Genomic DNA, 24331 nt, shown 5'->3' on the forward strand with positions numbered 1-24331 from the left:
ACAAACTGCTGCTGCTGTTGATAATTAGGAGGTTTAAAAGTTTGTTTCAGTTCTCTTAGTTTAGATTACAGCATTTAGGAGACTGACAGCTGTCAGATACTGAGAGGAAGATTGTGACTGATTTATTTTTGTGTCACAAATTCTACGTAGCAATTACAATTTAGTAGAAATTGTAACAAATAAACACAAAAAAAGGTTGGCAGAAGCAGCTGAAAATGAGTCAATCCCTCTTACTGTGTGTCTGAGGGTCCAGTTTCATTACTGAAGAATAAAGGAAGCTCTTTAGACCGGTCACTCCTCATAGACAGACAGCTGGATACTGGAGACTCTGCTCTGTCCTCCTCTTCCTCCACACAAAGTCTCCTGGAGGCCATCTTCTGGACTTCAGTCAGTCTGAGAGGTAAAACAGTTACACTGACTGTGAGCTCAAAACACAAGAATGAGGAAAAGACTTTGTTCAACAGTGGGGTTGGGCCGATGAACGATGCCATCGTCAATCACCGATGGCTGACAGCCATGGACTACTAATCCCTGACCATCGTAACACTGTGATTCAAAAGGTTTCCCCACCAGAGAGCACAATTAAGAGGTGTGTCCCCTCAGAGTTGTCAACATGTTTCACAGTCTGGATTATTGTTTAAAGGCACCAGAGTATATTAGACTAACTGGTTGTTGACAGGGCTGAAAAACATAATATACATTACAGGGTGTAGTTAATTTTACTTTTCAAAATACTCTCTCCATGACTCGAAAAACAGAAAAGTCATCGTTGGAAAAAAAAACACAAAGATGAACAAATAACGTTTCATAAATAAAACTAATATATAATATGATTGAGACAGTAAACCTGACATCTAGACAAGAACACTATCACCGCACATTTAGTAAAGGTCTATTTGAGGATGTTGATTAAATGTTGCATATTTGGACCATTCCATTGTTTTTTTTACCCTGTTAAAAGGTTTTTTTTCCATCAACATGTGAAGTTTTTCCTCACTAGAATCGAGGGTCTAAGGACAGAGGATGTTGTTCAGATTGTAAAGCCCACTGAGGCAATGTGATTGTGATTTTGGGCTATATAAATAAAATTGATTTGATTTGGTTTGGACCATATTTCACCAGAATTTGCAATGCTGGCTTTAAAAAGTAGAACTTAAGTAAGCATAAGATCTTATTTGCACACTGTGAAGGATAAAAGGTAACTTTATGGCACAAAATAAAGATGTATAAAGAAACTTACTGCACCTGTGCACCTCGTACCTCAAACCTTCGCTTGTTGCCTTTTTCTCTAACTACGGTGTCCGGATGTTATTTAGTGTTTGTGCATTCGCGTTACAGCAGTAAGTGCTGTTAGACATTAATGTATTAAACAACTCGCGTTATGGTGTCCGGGAAAGGTCTTGTTCATCATCAAAATAACGTCTCAGCCTGAACAAATGATCAGAACGAGTAACACAATTAATTGTGTTTTGTGACACATTCATGTTGTAACTGCATCTTCAATCAACGTTGAACTAATGGCTGCTGGTTGCTGGCTGAAAGGGAGGTTGGCTAGGCTAATAGTAGCCAAGTTAGCTAAAACTAGCTCTTTCATTAACTTTGAGTCGTTTATAGGCAGAAATGAAGCCATATTACTTGATCATGTCACTAGCATCCCACGTGTCCTGACTGTCTACACACACACATCCCAACAACACAAAATACAACAGAACAGTCAGGATTTAAAATCCATCAAACTGTTGACTTTATTTCAACATGTCTTTCCTCTACAGTCTCAGACAGTAAAATAATAAAAATGTTGCATTGACACTCACTCCGACACAGCGTTCAGTTTCCTGCTCCATCTGCCGTCGATTCTGAACTCACTTTAGTTTCACTTTGAGAGTTCCCTCCCTGTTCTCATGTATCTGGTTCACACAGTCACTGCGTCTCCTCCCTCATGACAGGAAACCATGTATTCATCTCAGTCATGTGTCTTACATATTATTTCCCCTGGTTTCCTGTGACAACAAGTTCAATTTTATTTATTTTCTCAACATAAGGAGTTATTTATGTCAGTATCACCAGATAACCAGATCCTTCTCTTGAGATCTTGAGAAAATGAGATAAATCATTATCATTATCACAAGAAAATAAAAGGTTGTTGCCTCTTATTCCTGAAGGCTTAATGTCTATTTGATCAGCAGCGGCCTGCCAGCATGAATGAACGGCATCTTTACAACGGCCCGGTCACTGGAAACAATGTACACAGAGTAACAACATGTTTCTGATGGGGAAATGAAAGAGAGCAGAATATAGAGAATCTTTGTTCACACTTTCTGCCAGCAGAGGGAGCTGCAGACCGTCAGGAGTTCATCAGTCTGTCTGCAAACTGACCCTGAAACCTGTCACACCTGAGTTCATCAACAGCTTCCTCAGTCATCTCATTCAATTTACAATTTAAAGTTTCCAACATTTACAAACAGTTGACTGCTCGTATGTACATGTCAGAGTCAGCGTTTATTTTAAATTTAAAAAGTCAAATAAAAGGAGAAAGGAGATTATTATGTGACATCTTTACTTTACTTTGCTTCTTCGTTCATGCACACAATAACTTGATACCTTCCTATAACTTGCAGCAGTCAGTTCTCATCCTGCGAAACCTTTTGTAGATTTCTGCAAATGAAAAGGAGGAAACAATCTTTTCTTTTTGATAATAATTAAAGTTTAAAGGCTGATAAACTCTTTTTGTTTTGCTTGAGTATGGTTTATTGAGAACACAGACATAATTTACACTCTGAAAAGCAAACTTGAAGGTATAAAAGTTATTTCCTGAGTTTGTGTTCATCATATTTATCACGTGATAACAAACAGATGTGGGAGTAATATGTACGAGAGACTCTGAAGCAACCACGTTATTATTGACATGTCTGCTCTGAGATTTACCCTACATCGTCCATACATATCCTTACATCGACTAATTGATGTTATTCTGATCATTTGGTCTGCGTGAAACTCTTCTTATTTTAATAAACAAGTACCGTGAAGTTAATAATGTGTTAGTGATGTATAAATGTTGGATGAAGTGAAGAGAGAAAAAGAAAACTGAACTTGAGTGATAAAGAAATTCTGCTGCTTGTAGACGAGGTTCATTATGGACATTTTATTTATTATACATTTATTTTACATTAACACAAATATGGAGAAATACAGAAAAAAGCAGGTGGACAGGTGTAAAGTAATAATGATAAAGTATCCTATAGTGTATAAATCTGCCTCTTTCTTTTCTTGTCAGCCAAGAGTCAAGTAAGTTAAATTTCTTGGGGTGACAATAGATGAAGAGATTAACTGGAAATCCCACATCGAGCACGTACAACAGAAAGTCTCAAAGTCCACTGCAGTTTTAAACAGAGCAAGACAGGTTTTGGATCAAAAAGCACTTCACACTTTATTCTGTTCCCTCGTCCTTCCATATCTCACCTACTGGGCTGAAATCTGGGGACATCACTACAAAAGCAGGTTACACTCACTGATCATACTTCAAAAGACAGCAAACCGATACATTTATAAAGCTGATATCATGATCATACTAACTCACTATTCCTACAGACAAAACTACTAAACTTCAAGACCAAGTGGCATTTCAAACAGCACAAGGAATATTTAAAGCAAAACATCATCTATTACCAGAAAAACTTCAAAAACTATTCATGGAAAGGGAAGGAGGTTATGATTTAAGGGAAAATATCATTTCATAACTTTGAGGTTGTGCACCACAATGAGAAGTGTTTGTGTTGCTGGAGTGAGACTATTGAACAGTATGAATGTGGAGTTAAAAGAACGCACGAACATAAAACAGTTCAAAAAGACATATAGAGAAAAGATGTTTGTGATATAGTGAGTGAGGAAGGTGTTTAAATATCACCAGGTGTTCATTGTTTAGTCATTGACTTCATTTGTAATGGATTTTAATGTTGCCTCTTTTTATAGACTGACTTTGTGTGTGTGTGCGTGCGTGGATTTATCTTAAAAGTTCAAATTTTGCACTGAAAGAAATTATGCAGATATATCCATCCATCCATCCATTTTCTTTCGCTTATCTTGGGCCAGGTCGCAGGGGCAGCTGTCTGAGCAGGGACACCCAGACTTCCCTCCCCCTGGACACTTCCTCTAGCTCCTCCGGGAGGATCCCAAGGCATTCCCAGGCCAGCCGAGTGACATTGTCACTCCAGCGTGTCCTGGGTCTTCCTCTGGGTCTCCTCCCGGTGGGGCATGCCAGGAACACCTCCTGAGAAGGCATCCAGGGGGCATGCGATGTAGATGCCCGAACCACCTCACTTGGCTCCTCTCGATGAGAGGAGCCAAGTGAGGTATAAAATACGATGGATTGTTAAAAATTCAACCAGTCGTTTCCAACCGTTTCCAGCCCCCCTCTGAACCTTTGTGATCCATTAAATACCAGAACTGCTGAGCTGTTTCTTAATTGATAACAGTGATCAACAAAAGTGGAACCATGACTGAAGGGGCGGCAATAGCTCAGTCTGTAGGGACTTGGCTTGGGGACTGGAAGGTCACGGGTTCAAGTCCCACCCGGACCAAAAAAGAATGATGTGGACTGGCAGTTGGAGAGTGCTGGTTCACATCCTGGGCATTGCCAGGTGCCCTTGAGCAAGGCACCGACCCCTAACACTGCTCGTTGGCATCTGTGGCTGCCCCTTCGCTCATCTCCTCTACACTGCATGTGTTTGTGTGTGCGCACCTGTGTGTAATGTGAGTGGAAAAAAGAATTTCCCAATTTGGTATTATAATGGTATATCTAAAAAAATAAACATTTTTTTTTAAATGTAATGTTCATTTCTGTCCATGTATTTGTCAGGGATTATTAGAATAAAAACAGTAATCTCACCCAAGCAGATAAGTTTTATTGTAACAGAGTAAGTAGGTCTTTTCCAATCTGTCCCAGAATATAATGAGGAATTCATATGCAATAAAAGATATAAAACATTCAGAATAAAGAACACAGATACAGAAATAATCTTGCACTGATGAATATGATGCTGCAGACTTCTGCATTCTGACATCAACCTCCATTTTACAGTATAATATGAAAATTAACAGGCGTTCTCAATCATTCAACAACCAATAAGTGTATAAACACAGACTGAATCAAAAGAAGAAAGACAGAACGTGGTGCAGACTCACGTCCAGGTTCCAGGTGGAGGAGGTGTGTGAGTGTGGAGCAGAAGGAGTGTCAGTGTGTCTGCAGAGACTGTGTAGAAGGACAGAGCAGCAGCAGAGCAGTCCAGATACACTGATGATACTCTGTCACATCCAGAGGAACACAGGGATGATGCTGGACTGGACATTGTGTGTGACAGTGGAGCTGATCTCAGAGCAGTTCACACTGCAGCACTGACAGTCATCTCCACTTGTTGTGATTGGTCCGTCAGTCACTGCTGGATGAAGCTCTCCTCTCCACTCCACCTCCCAGTAACACGGCCCAGTCAGAGCCTCTCCACCCACCAGCTGATGGTGCTGCTTCAACCTCTCTGGATCATCAGGACACAGCTGATCCTCTCAACTCCTCCACCTTTCTCACTACTCTGACAGAGATCAACTCCAGCTGATGAGAGAAGCAGAGAGACAGCAGAAGTGATAAATGAGTGTTTACAGAGACTCCCTCCATCAGCTGTCAGTCAGTGGCCATTTTTAGAAAGGGCAGCAAGCCGCCAATTTGCCCGTCCTTTTAGCGGCTTGGTCCGTGGTTTTAGACAGAGGCCGGCAAATTGGGGGTCTGTTTTGGTCCGCCAATTTTCCGCCTCGCCTGCTATCTAAAAACGAGGCGGCAATGTGCCGGCCTCTTCATGAGGTGGGCGGAGGTGTCCATGACCTGCACTGTTGACCCACAGCCAGGGAGTTTTAAAACCAAGAAACAGCTGTTCACAGCAGTCAGTCCATCACTTCATCCACGGACATTAAGATGAACAACTGGACAGCCACTGAGATCCAGGAGATGCTAGCGTCTCCTCGGTCTCTGTAGCCGTTTGGTTGTGTTAGCTTGATGTTGTGTCGGCAAGCACAGTCACTACTTTCAAATTAAAAGCCCCCCGCTAAGAACCCAGTTCTTAACTCCAATGGGGTGTAATGTAAAGCTCTTATTTTGAAGACAAATGTGTTGTCATTGTTCACAGCCCAACTTCAAGCTTCACGTCACATCACATGTTTACACCTACCTCAGAGGCGGCTTTTGGAAAAGGAGGAATATTACGCCTCCGTTTTAGAAAGAAAGGCTGGCACATTGCTGCCCTTACCTTGGAGCAAATGTGCCACCTTTTCTATCTAAAAAGGGCTGGTGATATAAAGACCAGCAGGACTTCAGTCCTGTTCAGACCACAAGTGGAGTGGCTGTGTAGCGTAGACAGCTTCCTTTCAACTTCATGTTAACGCAGTGGTGTCAAACTGATCCAGTAAAGGGCCATGTCGCTGCAGGTTTTCATTCCAACCAAGCAAGAACACACCTTTGGATCAGGTGTGTTCTTGCTGTGTGTTCTCACATGGCCCTTTACTGGATCAGTTTGACACCACTGTGTTAACGTGTTGGAGTGAAGCTCACAGACCTGCAGACACTTTGGACATCAAGTCTGTTTACTCTGCAGGTTTCATTGAAGGACACAGTGGAAATAAACTGCTGACAGTCCCTGAACGCATCATTACTGCAGGAACACAGACATTCTTTGAAATGAGAGAACAAACACATTGAGATCAAATTTGATGCTCCGACAGTTAGATGAATGAGGACACTGTCTCAAAACATTCTGCGATGCTGTCAGCAGTGATCCAGCTTTATTCCCTGTAGACTGAAGACAACAACAACAACAGTCTTTGATGCAATGTTAAGGGCAATACTGCTGAAACCAGCATGAACTGACTCCAACCCTCTACTGACCTCAGAATCTGCAGTCTACAGTCTGGACTCTCCTTCAGATCACACAGCAGCTTCACTCCTGAATCCCTCAGGCTGTTTCCTCTGAGGTCCAGCTCTCTCAGATGGGAGGGGTTGGACTTCAGAGCTGAGGCCAGAGAAGCACAGCTGATCTCTGACAAACTGCAGCCCCACAATCTGAATAAAGAATAAATGATGTAAGTTTAGAAGACAATGTTCCTGCTTGAAATCATTCAGTGTTTAATAATCAGTTCAAAAAGAAAATGGAAACACAAAACATCTGAATGCCACAGGGCACAGGTTAAAATCTCTAAAATACAAAAGGTGAAAAAGAGCTCTCATTAAGATTCATGAAAATGTGCTGCTGCTTCAGTTAAGACGTTGCGACTTCACCTCTTAAATTCTGCAGCTCCACCAGTGGCTTCATCTATACAAACTCATGTTAAGAAGCCAAGCCAGGTGGACCCAAACACAGTTACACACGGGAGGCAAGGATATGGGGAAACAAAAAGCGAGCTTTAATTTAAAGCTGAATGCTACAAAAAAAACCCAAGGGAGTCAGGTACACAAGACAGAACGGAACAAAAGGCAAAGTAGCAACTAAGACAAAGTAACTCTAGACAAAGTGCAAACAAAAAACTAAAGCTCAAATCAAAAATTGAAGTTCAAAGGCAGACAGATACAGAGACAAAATCAGAGGCAATTAACGGACAAGGAGTGCGGGGAAGACACAGACTAAATACATAGACACTATTGACAAGATGAGGAACAGGTGAGGAGAGAGAGGAGGGAGGAGGCCAGGTGAGTTAACAAGGGGGAGGAGCACAGAGGAGAAAACATGGAGGGAACAATACTACAGACAGAGGGAGACAGAGAGAAGAACATAAGAGACACTTAAAGGACACAGTGGGGCATGGAAAATCAAAACATAAAACTGAACAAGACAAGATACAAAGACATGGAAATCAAATACAAGAAACCACAAGACAAAACCAGACACAAGAACACAACACAAAGAACATGAATCTAGAGTCATGACACAGGGTGGTCATGCCAAAAAGATTACAATGCATAGATTTAATAATTTATTCTTATTCTGGCTGTAGTGATATACATTCTTTGAAAATAAAATTACTGAGCTATCAAAACTTTGCAGTGTTAAATATAAATATTCCAAGCCAACAGAATCAAATACCTTTTTGGCATCGAGGCTGAAAATGTATCTTTAGTTTTGCTCAGATGTTCCATTAAGTGTAAAGCACATTTTGCACCATCTTGTGTCTGTCTGTTTTGTCAGGATGGCCAAAGTATATTCCAGAGGAGGCTTTATAACCATATGGTAAACGAAAGTTTAAACTAACAGTAGAGAATGGTTGTGTGCTCTGGGGTTTCAGGGTGGTCATTCCAGAAGGATTACAAAGCAGGTTATTGTCAGAGTTACATGACAGTCATCGGGGCATGTTAAAAATGAAATCTCTCTCCTTGTTTTGGTGGCCTACCCTTGATGAAGATATTGAAAGCGAGGTGAATCTGTGTGACATTTGTAAACAGCAGCGTAGCATGCTGTTTCTGGTGGTGATGGATGCATATTCTCTGGCCTGAAATCATCTCCATACCACTACAGCCAGCAAAACTATTGAAGTCTTGAGAAACCTGTTTGCAGCATACAGGTTGCCTAAAGAGGTGGTAACTGACCATGGACCTCAATTTACTTCTAGTGAATTTGAGAAATCCCTTAAGCTGAATGCTGTCACACACATTAAAACTCCTGCTTGTCATTCTGCTTCAAAAGGATTGGCTGAAAGATTGGTGCAGAACTTTAAAAAGTCCTGCATGTCATTACAGGATTGTGTTGCTAATTTTCTGTTTAGCTACAGAAAGCTACCAAGCAAACACAGGCAGAGCTGTTTTTGAACAGACTTGTCCGCACTAGACTGTCTCTAGTGAAACCAGAAGTGTCCCAGCCTGTCCAAACATGCTCAGATTTTCCAAACCCATCAAGCAATAAGAGGAAACTCAGATCCTTCCCAGTAGGTCAGGCAGCGCTTGTAAAGAACTACAGGGGAAAGGAGAAGTGGTTGGATGGTGTTATAACTGATGTTTTGGGTCCGGTAACATACTTGGTTTCTGTAAATGGAACATGTGTAAAAAGACATGCAAATCAGATGCTGTATGCAAAGAGAAAGAATGTGACTTCAGAACAACCTGTGACTAACACTGAGGGAGTCTTGGATTACCCCATTGACATTGATCCTGGAAATGAAAAAAAGGACACTTAGACTCTCACTGTGGTCTGTGAGCAGACACCTGAGGATCACCACAGTTCAGTGGAGTATGACCGAGCTCTGAATGATTCCTCAAGCTCAGGATGTATGAAGGGCCCTAAAAGAAATGTGCGTCCTCTTCAACGTTTGGACTTTTAATGGACTTACAGAAAGAGACTTAAAGTCTCATATTATGGACATGGATCCTATTTCACACAAGGTTTAGTTGGGCTACGTCTAAGCGACAGGGGAGGTGACAGTGAGAAGAAGGTACTTTTGTACTGTGTTGCCACTGATGTTCACAGGGTGCTGTGTTGTAACCTGTTCATGCCTATAAGGGGTGCTTAGACCACATGGGGCTCCTGAGGGGGAGTTAACAAGAAGCTGAGTGTGCTGATGGTGGTGTTCGTCCAAGCAGTCGGTCAATAAAGAAGCTAACGTTCCCTAGCCTTGATTCTCTGTCGTTTTTCACCCGAGGTAGCTTTTCCACACAGTCTGTCGACACAACACTCCCTAAAACTGATTTTAGATTCAATTCAAGATCACAAAGTGTCCAAAGTTGCAAATATTTCAGGGTGAATTCTGGGGAAAATGTGAACAAAAGTTATTTCTGTTCTGGCTGTAGTGATATAAATTCTTTGAAAATAAAATGACTGAGCTGTTAAAGACAAATCTTTGCAGTGTTTAATATAAATATTCCCAGCAAACAAAATCAAATACCTTTTCGGCGTCGAGGCTGAGAACAAAAGATTTATTTTTAGTTTTGCTCAGATGTTCCATTAAAGGAGAACTTCGGTCGATTTAAACATGCAGCTTCATTGCTCAAGCTACCCTTGATTTGCCAGTACCGAAGACGCGAACAAATTTGATCCAGCCATTACAGAGCTCCGTGAACGGAGACGTAGCATTGAACGCTAACAGCATGGGGTCAGAACTTTAGACTGTGTTTTAAGCGTCTTAACATGCTCCACATCTCACACCAAAAGTTATGCAACATCAGCAGACACCTTAGCACACAGCACTGTAGCGTGTATGACTCACAATGAATAAAAAAGTAGTTAAAACAGTGTGTTTGTGCAAGGAGCTACTTACCTGTTTGTTGACATCCGTGTGTTCCGGTAGCTAGACCAAACTAGCATATCCATCGAGTGTGCACTTAACAGGCTTAACAGGCTATTGTAAGGCTCATGGCTCATGACAGGCTGTAACATGGACATGTACATTATGAACATAAACACGAAAATGCTGGATTACGTTTCCGTCTCCGCCAGTGAGGGAGTAAATGCACGCTCGACGGATCAGCTAGTTTAGCCTAGCTACCGGAAGACGCCGATGTCAACAAACAGGTAAGTAGCTCCTTGCACAAACACATTGTTTTAACTACTTTTTTATTCATTTTGAGTCATACACGCTACAGTGCTGTGTGCTAAGGTGTCTGCTGATGTTGCATAACTTTTGGTGTGAGATGTGGAGCATGTTAAGACGCTTAAAACACAGTCTAAAGTTCTGACCCCATGCTGTTAGCGTTCAATGCTACGTCTCCGTTCACGGAGCTCTGTAATGGCTGGACCAAATTTGTTCGCGTCTTCGGTACTGGCAAGTCAAGGGTAGCTTGAGCAATGAAGCTGCATGTTTAAATCGACCGAAGTTCTCCTTTAAGTGCAAATCCCGTCTTACATCATATTGTGTCTGTCTGAGGGTTTTAAATGTGCAGCTCCACATTAAGATACACAGTGAGGATCAGTATCATATCAACCTTATGCCCGCAGTTTAGTGTCACCACAACTTTAACATCATCTTAAACTGAGCACAGAAGTAAAACATGTTGTCTGACCTCAGAGTCTCCAGTATGCAGTCTGGACTCTGCAGAAAATCACACAGACAATTCATGTCCGAATCCGTCAGCTTGTTTTCACTCAGGTCCAGCTCTCTCAGATGGGAGGGGTTGGACTTCAGAGCTGAGGCCAGAGAAGCACAGCTGATCTCTGACAACCAGCAGCCTTTCAATCTGACAAAAGAATAAATGATGTAAGTTTAGAAGACAACATTCTTGCTTGAAATCATTCAGTGATTACTAATCAGTTCCAAAAGAAAATGAGAAAATGGAAACTCCAAACATCTGAACCCAACAGGACGCAGGTTAAAACCTCTAAAATACAAAAGGTGACAAAGAGCCCTCATTAATATTAATGACAAAGTGCTGCTGATTCAGTAAAGACGTTGTGACTTCACCTCTTAAACTCTGCAGCTCCACCAGTGGCTCCATTTATGCAAACTCATGTTGTGAAGCCAAACTAATAAAAACTCACAAAAACTGATTTTAGGTCACTAAGTTTCCAAAGCTGCAAATATGTCAGGATGAATTCTGGGGAAATGTGAACAAATGTAAATCCATGAAATCAAAGTCTTCTCAGTTTGAACTAGACGGAGTATCATATAGTTTTATAAAACTGATGGAAAAAGAAAACACTGAATATTTGTTGTTGTCTGTTTGTGAAACAGAAAAGATATTTATTAATTGTGTTTATGTATTTTATTGTCACTTTCTTATATGATATGACGATCAGGACTTGAAGGGCATCACAGTGAATTATCCAGTTTAGATTTTTCTCTTTATATGAAGGTTTTAAATGTGCAGCTCAACACTGCTCTGCCACAAACCACTTTAAAAGAAAATAGACTTTATCATAGAGATAGTCACTGTGGATCAGTGTAATAAAAACTCAACATTCAACTCAAGATCACAAAGTTTCCAAAGATACAAATATGTCAGGATGAATTCTGGGAAAATCAAATCATCTTCAGTTTAAACTATTCAGTCAGTATAAGCATAATGTAGCTTCATAAATCTATGATCCCTCTCAGATTGGAGGGGTTGGACTTCAGAGCTGAGGCCAGAGAAGCATAGCTGATCTCTGTGGATCATTATATTGTAATGTCAGCCTTCTACAGACATAATCTAAATGTCACCACATTCATGTAAACACAAGCCCCATTCACACTGCCATTTGGATGCAGCTTTAGTCTGCAAATTCCCCGCCTCCATCTCAGTGTGAATCTCTCGGGGGCGGCGAGGGGTGAAATTTCACTCCGGAGCTGATCCGCCTCTGCAGGTAGTATCAGGGCCGTATTATTGACAAACCGAACCAGTGTGAACGGATAAGCTGGCTTCACGTATCGATCGGACTGTCAGTTACAGTGCCTTGCAAAAGTATTCACCCCCTTAAACTTTTCCACATTTTGTCATGTTTTAACCACAAATGTAAATGTATTTTATTGGGATTTTATGTGATAGACCAACACAAAGTGGTGCATAATTGTGAAGTGGAAGGAAAATGATACATGATAAATTTTTTTACAAATAAAAAACAGAAAAGTGTGACGTGCAAAAGTATTCACCCCCCTTTACTCCGATACCCAGTGCAACCAACTGCCTTCAGAAGTCACCAAATTAGTAAATGGAGTCCACCTGTGCGTCAGTAATCTCAGTATAAATACAGCTGTTCTGTGAAAGCCTCAGAAGAACACACAAGGCAGGTCAGGGGTAAAGTTGTGAAGTTTAAAGCATAGTTAGGATATGAAAAGATATCCCAAGCTTTGAACATCTCACAGAGCACTGTTCAGTCCATCGCCTGAAAATGGAGAGAGTATGGCACAACTGCAAACCTACCAAGACATGGCCGTCCACTTAAACTGACAGGCCGAGCAAGGAGAGCATTGATCAGGTATGCAGCCAAGAGGCCAATGATAACTCTAGACAGCTAGTGGTCATGTACTAGACCAGGAGTGCCCAACTAGTCGATCGCGGTTTACTGATAGACCGCGGACTGATCCCAAGTCGACTGCGAGAGGTGAAGAAAAAAAATTGTTGTGTTTGTTGTCAGGAGGAAATGGTATGCAACTCAAGTGGGCTGTGCCTCCCTCTTGTCCCATAGCCACCGACCTACCCATTTATTATTATTAAGACAAAACAAACAGCTTGTTTTTGAACCGTGAGTCAGAGTCCTTTACAGGTCTTATTTTGCAAACCCCCACCCGCCCATACCCGCCATACATAAAAACCGCATCTAACCTGTTTTCGGACAGTAGCATAAATTACATTCCGCATCCGAGCCAAGCCGCTATAAATTGATACCGAAGCCTGACCCGCACCTGTGTCTGACACGGTACATTATTTTTCACCCGTTTCATCCAAATTGTGGGGGGTCACCCATCGGGTACCCGAACCCGTGCAGGACTCTGCAATGAGTGTTTCCCACCTGCATGCCCCGGCAGAGGAGAAGCTAACAACAGTTAAACGATCAGATGAGACCAAAGTGTTTGGCCTAAATGCAATATGTGGCAGAAAACTAACACTGCACAGCACCCTGAACACACCATCCCCACCGTGTAACATGGTGGTGGCAGCATCATGCTGTGGGGATGCTTTTCTTCAGGAGGGACAGGGAAGCCGGTCAGAGTTGATGAGAAGATGGATGGAGCCAAATACAGGACAATCTTGGAAGAAAACCTGTTAGTCTGCAAAAGACTTGAGCCTGGTGCGGAGGTTCACCTTCCAGTAGGACAACGAGCCTAAACATACAGCCAGAGCTACAATGGAATGGTTTAGATCAAAGCATATTCATGTGTTAGAATGTCCCAGTCAAAGTCCAGACCTAAATCCAATTGAGAATCTCTGACACTTTTGTACTTTTGCACGGCACTGTAACTACATAGGTCCTTCACTCAACTTAATACAGAGAAATGTCCCACAAAACAACGTTACATGACCAAAGAAAAGTAACTTAGTTACTGTAATTGTCTTTGGCAACTTGTATAAGGAAAAAAATACCACAGATATACGTGGAGAAGCATCTGTCCTCCTGTCTGTCCTGCCGACTCCACATTTCTGGCCAAAAAACAGCGTCTGTCACTGGCAAGAAACTTTTACTTACCAAGTGCTTGTGATGAAAATAAATCATCGCGACGGTCATTCCTCCTGACCGAGACTTCAGTGAACTCTACCTCCCCCGCGAGTGAGGGAGTCAGATTGACAGGGGGACACCGGGGAAACACCTTAAAAACACACCGACATCATCATCATGGCGTGTACCGTCACGCCTCTTTAGGAGCCACAGCGCCGGCTTTCTGTGTGAATTACATGGCGGTTCTTCTTTAAGGCTTAGATGCTTCGCTCTGTGTGAATCATCATCACCAGGGAAATGGTGAACCACCGCTGTGGCATTTATGCGTCTTCTCTTGTGTGAATGGGGCTACAGATGATCAACATGCTGCAGAACTCTACACCCTCTTTAACACCTGTCCCAACACTACAGTATCCATAACAACACAAATCAAATTAGAATACAGACTGAATTCTACTGACAAACTAAAGAAAAGTTGTTGTGAGTTTTGTTCATACAAACACAGAAAACAAGAAAGGTAAAGGATGTTTAAAAGATCTGTCATGGATTTAAATCAGGTAGATAAACACTGCACAAAAGCAAAATAAATGAACTGACCTCAAGATCTGCAGTCTACAGTTTGGACTCTGCAGTCCGGCACACAGCAGCTTCACTCCTGAAGCATTCATCCCCCCGTTGTGACTCAGGTCAAGCTCTCTCAGATGGGAGGGGTTGGACTTCAAAGCTGAGGCCACGACTTCACAGTCAGTCTCTGAGAGTCCAAAACTAGAAAGTCTGTAATGACAGAGAAAATAAAACTGAAGGTCAAATAAGGTCTGACACTTTATCTACAAAACAGACATGAACACATTTGGCTGTAGCTCAGCTGGTCAGTTGTTCAGTCTGAGCTGGACAGTCATGGATCACAAGGTTTGTGCTTTAAGACTTGAGCTCCTCCTGTCCACATGTCAAGTGCTCTTGAGCAAACTAATGGTCCATCAATGGCAGGTTTAGACCAAAGTGTCTCCCAAACAAGGTGATGTGATTTGATTTATCAGGTGACAGAGAAACCACAGCCAGGTTGTAACTCATCAGGGCTACAAATACATTTGACAGGGTGCTATACTAAATGTCTTACTGCATATGTTTGACTGCATTTGTGCAGTAGGTAATGCATCGTACGAAGTTAATGTCATACTGGCATCATGGGTTATTTCATTAGGTTGCTGCAGCAATCTTGCCTGGTTGTAGGCCTAGTTCAGGGAGAGGCCAGGTGGAGTTACAGTTGAGACCTCAACATAGGCTATAACACTGTAATGTGAAAAAAAACCCAAAAAACTGTGTATGTTCCCACCAATGTCAAAATCAAACCTACATCCTGCATCCTACACTGGCAGGATGAACCCTGATGTTGTCCCATGAGCTGAATGTTTGATAGCTCCGGAGTATACCAGTTTATAGACCAGTACATTCACATACCACCAGAGAGAGAGACAGAGGGTCCTCGTTGTTTATGAAGCAAACTCATGTATAATACAGAAACACATATGAAAATAAAATTGATTATGAGGAAGTAAACAACGAAAGTTGCTTCTTCTATTCAATCAGAATGGAGCAAGAGATTTTTTCGCTTTTCAAGAGGGAACATGTCCTCGATTGACATCCTCTCAAATCAAGCAATAACAATAGATGTTAAACTCTGAGAATGGACAGATCAGTCCTTCATCCTTCCAGCTATAATACCCTGGTCTCTTCACCGCTCCTGTGGCAGATTGTTTCGTCACGTTCTGTGATAATACCTGTGCTCTTGTTAAATCTCAGTACATTATCTCAGTGTTATCTAGTGTTTTGTTGACTACGTATTTTGTGCTCCAGTGTTTTCTATGGCTAGACTCCATCTCATTCCTATGTTTGTCCCTATTCATGTGTGCAGATTGATACCTCAATAAATCACCTTTGAATTCATTTCTATCTCAAGTGTCTGCATTTTGGGTCCGACTAAAAACCTCAAAGATCCAGCAGATCATAGATATTACATGTCTGTGTGTCTGTATATAATAAGAACAACAAAAAGACACAAAATGCAGAAACTCTACCCACTGTAAAAATAAGACTTTTGTGATAAAATTACTATAAAAACATTTTTCAATCCTCCATCACTTGAAGAATTAAAAGATGATAGAAGATATTTTTTCCTTTTAGATATTTATAGTGCAAAACATAAAAAGTACAAACAAACACAGAAGCAAATTTTACTTGTTTGACTTTTATAGAGCTGAACTTTTAGATTGTGCATGTGTGTAACATGTGGATCTTTAACATTGATGACGTCAGCTCAACATTGGTTTATGATGTAAAAAGACAATGTTAATCTTATCTGGACTCACACAGCCTTACTGCAGTTCCTCACAGCTGGAATCAGTCTCCGCTGTCCTTCCTTTGATGTGTTGTACTTCTTCAGGTTCAACTCATCCAGAACCTCCTCTGACATCTGCAGCATGTAGGCCAGAGCTGAGCAGTGGATCACAGAGAGTTTCTTCTCTGATCTGTTCTCTGACTTCAGGAACTCTTGGATCACCTGATGGACTGAGTGGTCGTTCATCTCCATCAGACAGTGGAAGATGTTGATGCTTCTGTCAGGAGTGACATCATCTCTGTTAATTTCCTTCAGGTTCTTGATGGCTCTCTGGATGACTTTTGGACTCTTGTCTGTCTGACCCAGCAGACCGCCTAAGAGACTCTGGTTGGACTTGAGAGAGAGGCCATGAAGGAAGCGAACAAACAGGTCCAGGTGACCATTTTTACTTTTGAGAGATTTCGTCATTACTCTGTTCAGGAAGACATCCAGTGCTGATTTAACTTGTTTTTTTCCCAGAAAAGCCTCCAAGACCTTTGTGTCCTTGTTGGTGTAACAGTGGAACATGTAGACTGCAGCCAGAAACTCCTGAACACTCAGATGAACAAAGCAGTAGACTGTTTTCTGGAAGATCAAACTCTCTCTTCTGAAGATCTCTGTACAAACTCCTGAGTACACCAGTGCCTCTGTGACATTAAGACCACAGCGCTCCAGGTCTTCTTGGTAGAACATGATGTTCCCTGTCTCCAGATGTTCAAACGCCAGCCTCCCCAGCTTCAGAAGAACTTCCCTGTCAGCCTCCGTCAGCTCTGGTGGACTCGTCTCACGTCCCCCATCATATTTCTGCTTCTTCCTCTTTGTCTGAACCAGCAGGAAGTGTGAGTACATGTCAGTCAGGGTCTTGGGCAGCTCTCCTCTCTGGTCTGTAGTCAACATGTGGTCCAGAACTGTAGCAGTGATCCAGCAGAAGACTGGGATCAGACACATGATGTGGAGGCTCCTGGAGGTCTTGATGTGTGAGATGATTCTGCTGGACAGATCTTCATCACTGAACCTCCTCCTGAAGTACTCCTCCTTCTGGACATCAGTGAAGCCTCGTACTTCTGTTACCCTGTCCACACATGAAGGAGGGATCTGATAGGCTGCTGCAGGTCTGGAAGTTATCCAGACGAGAGCTGAGGGAAGCAGCTTCCCCTGGATGAGGTTTGTCAGCAGCATGCTGACTGATGACTTCTGTGTGACATCAGACACGACCTCATGGTTCTTGAAATCCAGTGAAAGTCTGCTTTCATCCAGGCCGTCAAAGATGAAGAGAAGTTTACAGACAGCGAGCTTCTCTGCTGTCACCTTCTGTAATGTTGGATGGAAAACATGGAGCAGCCTGAGAAGACTGTACTGCTTATCTCTGATCAGGTTCAGCTCCCTGAACGAAAGCAGAACCAGCAGACTGACATCTTGGTTTTCGGAGCCCTCTGCCCAGTCCAGAGTGAACTTCTGCACCGAGAAGGTTTTTCCAACTCCAGCGACGCCGTTGGTCAGAACCACTCTGATGTTTCTTTGTTGGTCAGGTGAGACTTTAAAGATGTCGCAGCACTTGATTAGAGTGTCATGGAGGGTCTCCATCTTGGAAGCTCTCTCTAGCTGTCTCACCTCATGTTGGGTGTTAACCTCTTCACTCTGTCCCTCTGTGATGTAGAGCTCAGTGTAGATCCTGTTGAGGAGGGTCCTGCTTCCTGATTCATCACTTCCTGTTTCATCACTTCCTTCAGTCACATGTTCACATCTCCTCCTCAGACTGATCTTATGTTCATCTAACACCTCCTGCAGACCAACATTCACTAAAAAAAGGGAGAAAAGTGTGAGACAAAACACAACGACAACGACAATTATTTTCACTTTTATTATCAAAATCCCACGTCCCATTGTGGGTTGTTCTGGCTCTGGAATCTGATTCAAATCACTGGTACTTGTCTATCCTGCTGCAAATGGCTCAGACTCTTCCTATATTCAAGTCATGGTCAAACCAGCCTGTCCACTGTGCTTTTCTCCTGCCAGTCAGCTCCTACTCCCTCACTACGAGAGGGTCCAGCTACAGTTGGACAGAATCATGACCATTAGCTGTCCTGGCTCCACGATGGTGGAACGAGCTCCAGACTGAGATGAGGAGAGCAGGAATTGTGCTCTTCTTCAGCCTGAACACTTACTAGAAGGTATTCAGTTTATTAGATGAAGCTGATGTACCTGCTTGATTCTTGTGATTTTGGGGTTTGTGTCCATGTGGTTGAATGCACTGATAGTAAGTCTTTAAATAAACAGAATGACATGTAGCAGGTGACATTTTTAATCAGTAGAGATGTAGAGTCTTACATTGTGCACTGCTGGTCTGACCGGCTGGTCTTGTTATAGATTTTTCTCCACACTGGGGACAGGAGGAGTCCCCTGATGAAGCAGACTGGTCCCAGTATGAGCTGATGCACTGCCTGCAGAACCAGTGTCCACAGCTGGTAGAGACTGGATCCTTCAGGACGTCCTGACACAAAGTACAGCTGCAGAGCTGCTCCTCCACAGAAACATAGCTCCTCTTCCTGCCAAGACATTTCCAAGTGACTACAATGATTTGTTGAGTGTTGATGAAAAATGTTAAGATTTGTCACAGATGATCACAGAACAGAAAATGTATTTTACTTTTCTATTTGAATTCACTCTTATAAACATGACGGTTCCTTTAACTTCATCTTTTATCCGTCTCATTAATACAAACTTAACACTTTGTGAGGCTCCTTCACAATAAAAGCCTTCCACTCAAGACAGCTGATCACACCCTTTACTGTTGTACAATCACTCTGGGAAGCTTAGCTTGGGTTAGATTCAAATGAAGTTTATTGTGGTAAACCAGATTCTCAAAGGAGTAACATGTAACAGTAATGTCCCAAGTCATGGCCACATTTTTTCATTATTTATTTTTTTTGTCCCTTTTATGCTGTCTGTCACTCTCAAATGTCAATGACTGAATTAAGTTTTAATTGCAATAAAAGAAGTAGTCCAAATCTACATTTGAACCATTTTCTGAAATACAAATACAAATATGTGAAAATAGATTACACATTTGAAGCTCATTCTTTCAAAATTAGAATAGTTTTTTGTGTGTGTGTCTGTGTGTGTGTGTGTGTGTGTGTGTGTGTGAATGCGTGTATGGGAGTGAGAGATTCATAAAGGGGCAGTGCAGTTGTGTTTTTTTTGGGCTCTGTTCCTCAAAGGTGTCGGCGTGTAGTTTGATCATTAAATAGGAGGCCAGGCTGGGTGGAATGATACAGCAATCTTTATTGAAACAGATCTCAAGCCCGCATCCGACCCAGAAGCGCCTGCTTTCTAAGATTCTCAAATCCATGGCAAAAGCAATGCCAAAATGCTTCACGCTCTTCCCTATTAGAAGTCCTATCAAGCCTAGTAGTGGACTAGTGGCCTTGTCTTCTGCTTACCTTTGACACTCACACACAACTGGTCCCTTAGAGCTGTGAGCCCAGCACCGGCTACATTCCTTAACTCACACGAGGAGGAGGAACAGGTTAAATTTAAACTGAGTTGAATGAAGGACCCAAATGTCCAATAAAAAGGATGGTATAGGAAAGTGCAATAGAATAATAGGATTGCAATAAACCAATAATAATGCCACCTTACCATGGTGGAGGGGTTTGAGTACCTAAATGATCCTAGGAGCTATGTTGTCTGGGGCCTCTAGCCCCTGGTAGGGTCTCCCAATGCAAACAGGTCCTGGGTGACGGGTCAGACTAAAAGGTTCCAATGCCCCTGATGATAGAGATTAAAACAAGGATGTTCACGTCGCCCAGAATGGCATTACCGGGGCCCCAGCCTGGAGCTAGGCCTGGGGTTGGGGCTCGCTTGCGAGCGCCTGGTGGCAGGGTCTTTGCCCACGGGGCCCGGCCGGGCATAGCTCGAAAGAATGACATGGACCCGCCCTTCAGTAGGTTCCCCAGCCGCAGGAGGGTTCAGAAGGGGCTGATGCTATTTGATTTGGGTGGCGGTCGTGACCCCAACGACCCAATCCCTGGACGGTGACTCTGGCCATGGGGACATGGAATGTCACCCCTCTGAGAGGGAAAGAGCCTGAGCTGGTGGGGGAGGTCGAGCAGTACCAGCTAGAGATAGTTGGGCTCACTCCACGCACAGTCTGGGCTCTGGAACCCAACTCCTTGAGAGAGGCTTGACTCTCTTCTACTCTGGAGTTGCCCACGACGAGAGGCGGCGAGCTGGTGTGGGCTTGCTCATAGCTCCCCAGCTCAGCCACCATGTGTTGGAGTTTTCCCCGGTGAACAAGAAGGTCGTTCCCTGCACCTTCGGGTTGGGGATAGGTCTCTCACTGTTGTTTTGGCTTACGGGTGACTCCATTGCTAAACTAGGGGAATTCAATGCTCACGTGGGCAGCAACAGTGATACCTCGAGGGGTGTGATTGGGAGGAACGGCCTACCCAACCTGAACCCCGGTGGTGTTCTGTTGCTGGACTTCTGTGCTAGTCACAGTTTGTCCATAAAAAACACCATGTTTAAGCATAAGGGTGTCCATCAGTGCACGTGGCACCAGGACACCCAAGGCCGGAGGTCAATGATCGACTTTGTGGTCCTGTCATCTGACCTATGGCCGTATGTCTTGGACACTCGGGTGAAGAGAGGGGCTGAGCTGTCAACTGATCACCACCTGGTGGTGAGTTGGATCCACTGGCAGGGGAGGAAGCTGGACAGATTTGGCAGACCCAAATGCATTGTGAGGAACATCTGGCAGAACCCTCTGTCTGGGAGGTCTTCAACTCCCACCTCCGGGAGAGCTTTGACCAGATCCCGAGGGAGGCTGGGGAAATTGAGTCTGAATGGACCATGTTCTCCACTTCCATTGTTGACGTGGCTGTTCGAAGCTGTGGCCGTAAGGTCTCCGAGGCCTGTCATGGTGGAACCCTGAACCCGGTGGTGGGCACCGGACGTAAGGGATGCTGTCAAGCTGAAGAAGGGCCCTCCCTTAGAGATAGGCTGAGGAGCTCTGTCATCCGGGAGGAGCTTGGAGTAGAGCTGCTGCTCTTCCACATCAAGAGGAGCCAGCTGAGGTTGCTTGGGCATCTACATCGGATACCCACTGGACGCCTCCCTTGGGTGGTGTTCCTGGCATGCCCCACCGGCAGGAGACCCTGAGAAAACCCAGGACACGCTGGAGTGACTATGTCACTCTGCTCGCCATGGAACACCTTGGGATCCTCCTGGAAGAGCTAAAGGAGGTGTCCGGGGAGAGGGATGTCTGGGTGTCCCTGCTCAGACAGCTGCCCCTGCGACCCAGCACCGGATAAGCGGGAGAAAATGGATGGATGGATGGATGGCAATAAAATGATCAGTGCAATAGAATTAATGGTGTTGTATGGGTATACGTGCAAAAGGAAGAGCGTGTGTAAAAACTGCAATGAAGAGTGTTCTGTGCTGATATGAATTTATGCTATATGTAAACAGACTTCCTCCTCTTTCCTCTTGTGTTTTTTTTGTGCGTTTTGTGTGTTCTGTGTTTTGTGATGTTCTATATGTGAACATGTGACGTTCTCTTGTGTCCAAAATACATTTCTCCTAAGGGAGAGAATAAAAGCAACTAACTAACTATTTGAGTAGAATTTTTAATACATGAATACAAAATCAGCATCAGTAAAAGTAACTGAACATGAGTCACATGAATAACTTAGTAGCAGTTCGCTTACTGTGTGTCTGAGGGTCCAGGTCCATTTCTGAACACTAGAGGAAGATCTTTGGACCAGTCACTCCTCATAGACAGACAGCTGGATACTGGAGACTCTGCTCTCTGTCTGTAGAACTGAACTCTGCAACAACATGTTTTTATTATTATCACATGAATCTTTTATAAATGTTCTGATGACAAAGTCATTTAGGAAGCTCTAAATACACAAACTGCTGCTGCTGCTGTTGATAATTAGGAGGTTTAAAAGTTTGTTTCAGTTCTCTTAGTTTAGTTTACAGGTTTTAGGAGACTGACAGCTGCCAGATTCTCAGAAGAAGATTGTGACTGTTTTATTCTTGTGTCACAAATTGTACTTAGCAATTACATTTTAGCATAATTTTTAATAAATAAACACAAAATAAACATTGGCAGAAGCAACTGAACATGAGTCAATTCCTCTCACTGTGTGTCTGAGGGTCCATTTCTGAACACTAGAGGAAGATCTTTGGACCAGTCACTCCTCATAGACAGACAGCTGGATACTGGAGACTCTGCTCTGTCCTCCTCTTCCTCCTCACAAAGTCTCCTGGAGGCCATCTTCTGGACTTCAGTCAGTCTGAGAGGTAAAACAGTTACACTGACTGTGAGCACAAAACACAAAAATGAGGTAAGGAGTTTGCTCAAGAGTGGGGTTGGGCCAGTGAACGATGCCATTGATAGCTGACAGCCATGAACTACTAATCCCTGACCATCATAACACTGTGATTCAAAAGGTTTCCCCACCAGAGAGCACAATTAATTCAAAATAACTACTTACTTAAAACAACAACATTGGCCATTGTGACGGTATGTCTATCGTAGATATCTTCATATACCAACTGAGCAGACATAAACCCAACCCTGCTGAAGAGTAACACAACACCGAGAGAACAGGAAGTGAGACACAACCTGTCTCTGGATCGAATCCATGAAACTATTGACTTTATTCCAACATGTCTTTCCTCGACAGTCCTCAGGGAGAGAACGACTTTGAGACTTTAACAGTAAAATAATAAAAACGTCGGATTAACACTCACCCTGACATAACGTTCACACAGTCACTGTGTCTCCTCCCTCATCAGTTGCAGGAAACCACGTGTTCATCTCTTCTGCGTGTGTGTGTATGGAGGACTGAAACTAACAAAATCAAAAGGAAATACATTAATAAATAAATGAATGATTATCTAAAATAGATGTAGGCATTGTAAAATGTGACATAACTGGATAATTGTGTTTCAGTTTGCCTCTGTATTTATTCACCTTTGTATTCATTCATTCATTCATTCATTCTATTTATTTAGTTTTCTACAGAAGCCATAAACGGTCACGGTGTCTAACATATGATTTCCTCTGGTTTCCAGTGATTTATTTCTTTTCTCAAGATAAGGAGTTATTTATGTCAGTATCACCAGATAACCAGATAATTCTCTTGAGATCTTGAGAAAACAAGTTAAATCATCATTATCAAAAGAAAACAAAAGGTTGTTGCCTCTTTAGTGCAGTGACTCATTTAAGATTAAAATGTCAGAATAAAGGTATTCAATATTTATAGAAACAAATCATAAAACGTTCACTTCATCTGCTTTGTTCCTGAATTGCATAGTTCAGAATAAATTTAATAATGAAGCAGAAGTGCATAAATAATGTAAAAAGAAATGCAGGATGTTCTCAGGTATCTGGAGCACTGCGTCTCCTCCTCCAGCACGCAAATCTCTGCTGTGTGTATGTGTGTTTGTATTACTATGCTTGTGTGGACCAACCCTTGAAATCCCACCTTTCTTGTGAGGACAAATGAGGACATTTTTACTTGTGAGGTCATTTTGCCTGGTCCTCAAAAAGAAATATGCAATGGTGTGTGTGTGTGTGTGTGTGTGTGTGTGGAGGACTGAAACGGACAAAATTAAAAAGAAATCAATCAATAAATAAATCGTTAAATAAATAAATCATTATCTAAAATAGATGTAGGCATTATATATGTAAAAAGTGACATAACTAGATATTTGTGGTTCAGTTTGCCTCTGTATTTATTCCCCTTTGTATTAATTCATCTCTGACACACAAACAATTGTGGCATGTCTCCTCTTTGCTGTTAGCTGGTGGTAGCAGCGGTGATTCAGTGAACGAGTTATGGGGCGTTCAGAC

The 24331-nt window shown here is 42.7% G+C and overlaps 2 protein-coding genes across 2 annotated transcripts in view; both read right to left on the reverse strand.

The window, feature by feature from the left end:
* The window catches only part of LOC115569875 (NACHT, LRR and PYD domains-containing protein 12-like), a 152657-nt gene that overhangs the window by 61211 nt on the left and 67115 nt on the right, over positions 1–24331 (reverse strand). The gene's annotated exons all lie outside the window — the stretch shown is intronic.
* The window catches only part of LOC115569888 (NACHT, LRR and PYD domains-containing protein 12-like), a 38591-nt gene that overhangs the window by 13734 nt on the left and 526 nt on the right, over positions 1–24331 (reverse strand). The window contains exons 2-9 of the mRNA XM_030398094.1: positions 23227–23326; positions 22614–22766; positions 22172–22292; positions 18802–19015; positions 18570–18607; positions 16457–18243; positions 11021–11194; positions 6926–7099 (exon numbers count right to left, since the gene is read on the reverse strand). Coding sequence (XP_030253954.1) covers positions 6926–7099; positions 11021–11194; positions 16457–18243; positions 18570–18607; positions 18802–19015; positions 22172–22292; positions 22614–22766; positions 23227–23234 — 2669 coding nt within the window. The 5' untranslated portion in view covers positions 23235–23326. The remainder of the gene's footprint in view (positions 1–6925; positions 7100–11020; positions 11195–16456; positions 18244–18569; positions 18608–18801; positions 19016–22171; positions 22293–22613; positions 22767–23226; positions 23327–24331) is intronic.

Source organism: Sparus aurata, chromosome 19 (genome assembly GCF_900880675.1).
Source record: "Sparus aurata chromosome 19, fSpaAur1.1, whole genome shotgun sequence".
Classification (NCBI taxonomy): domain Eukaryota; kingdom Metazoa; phylum Chordata; class Actinopteri; order Spariformes; family Sparidae; genus Sparus; species Sparus aurata.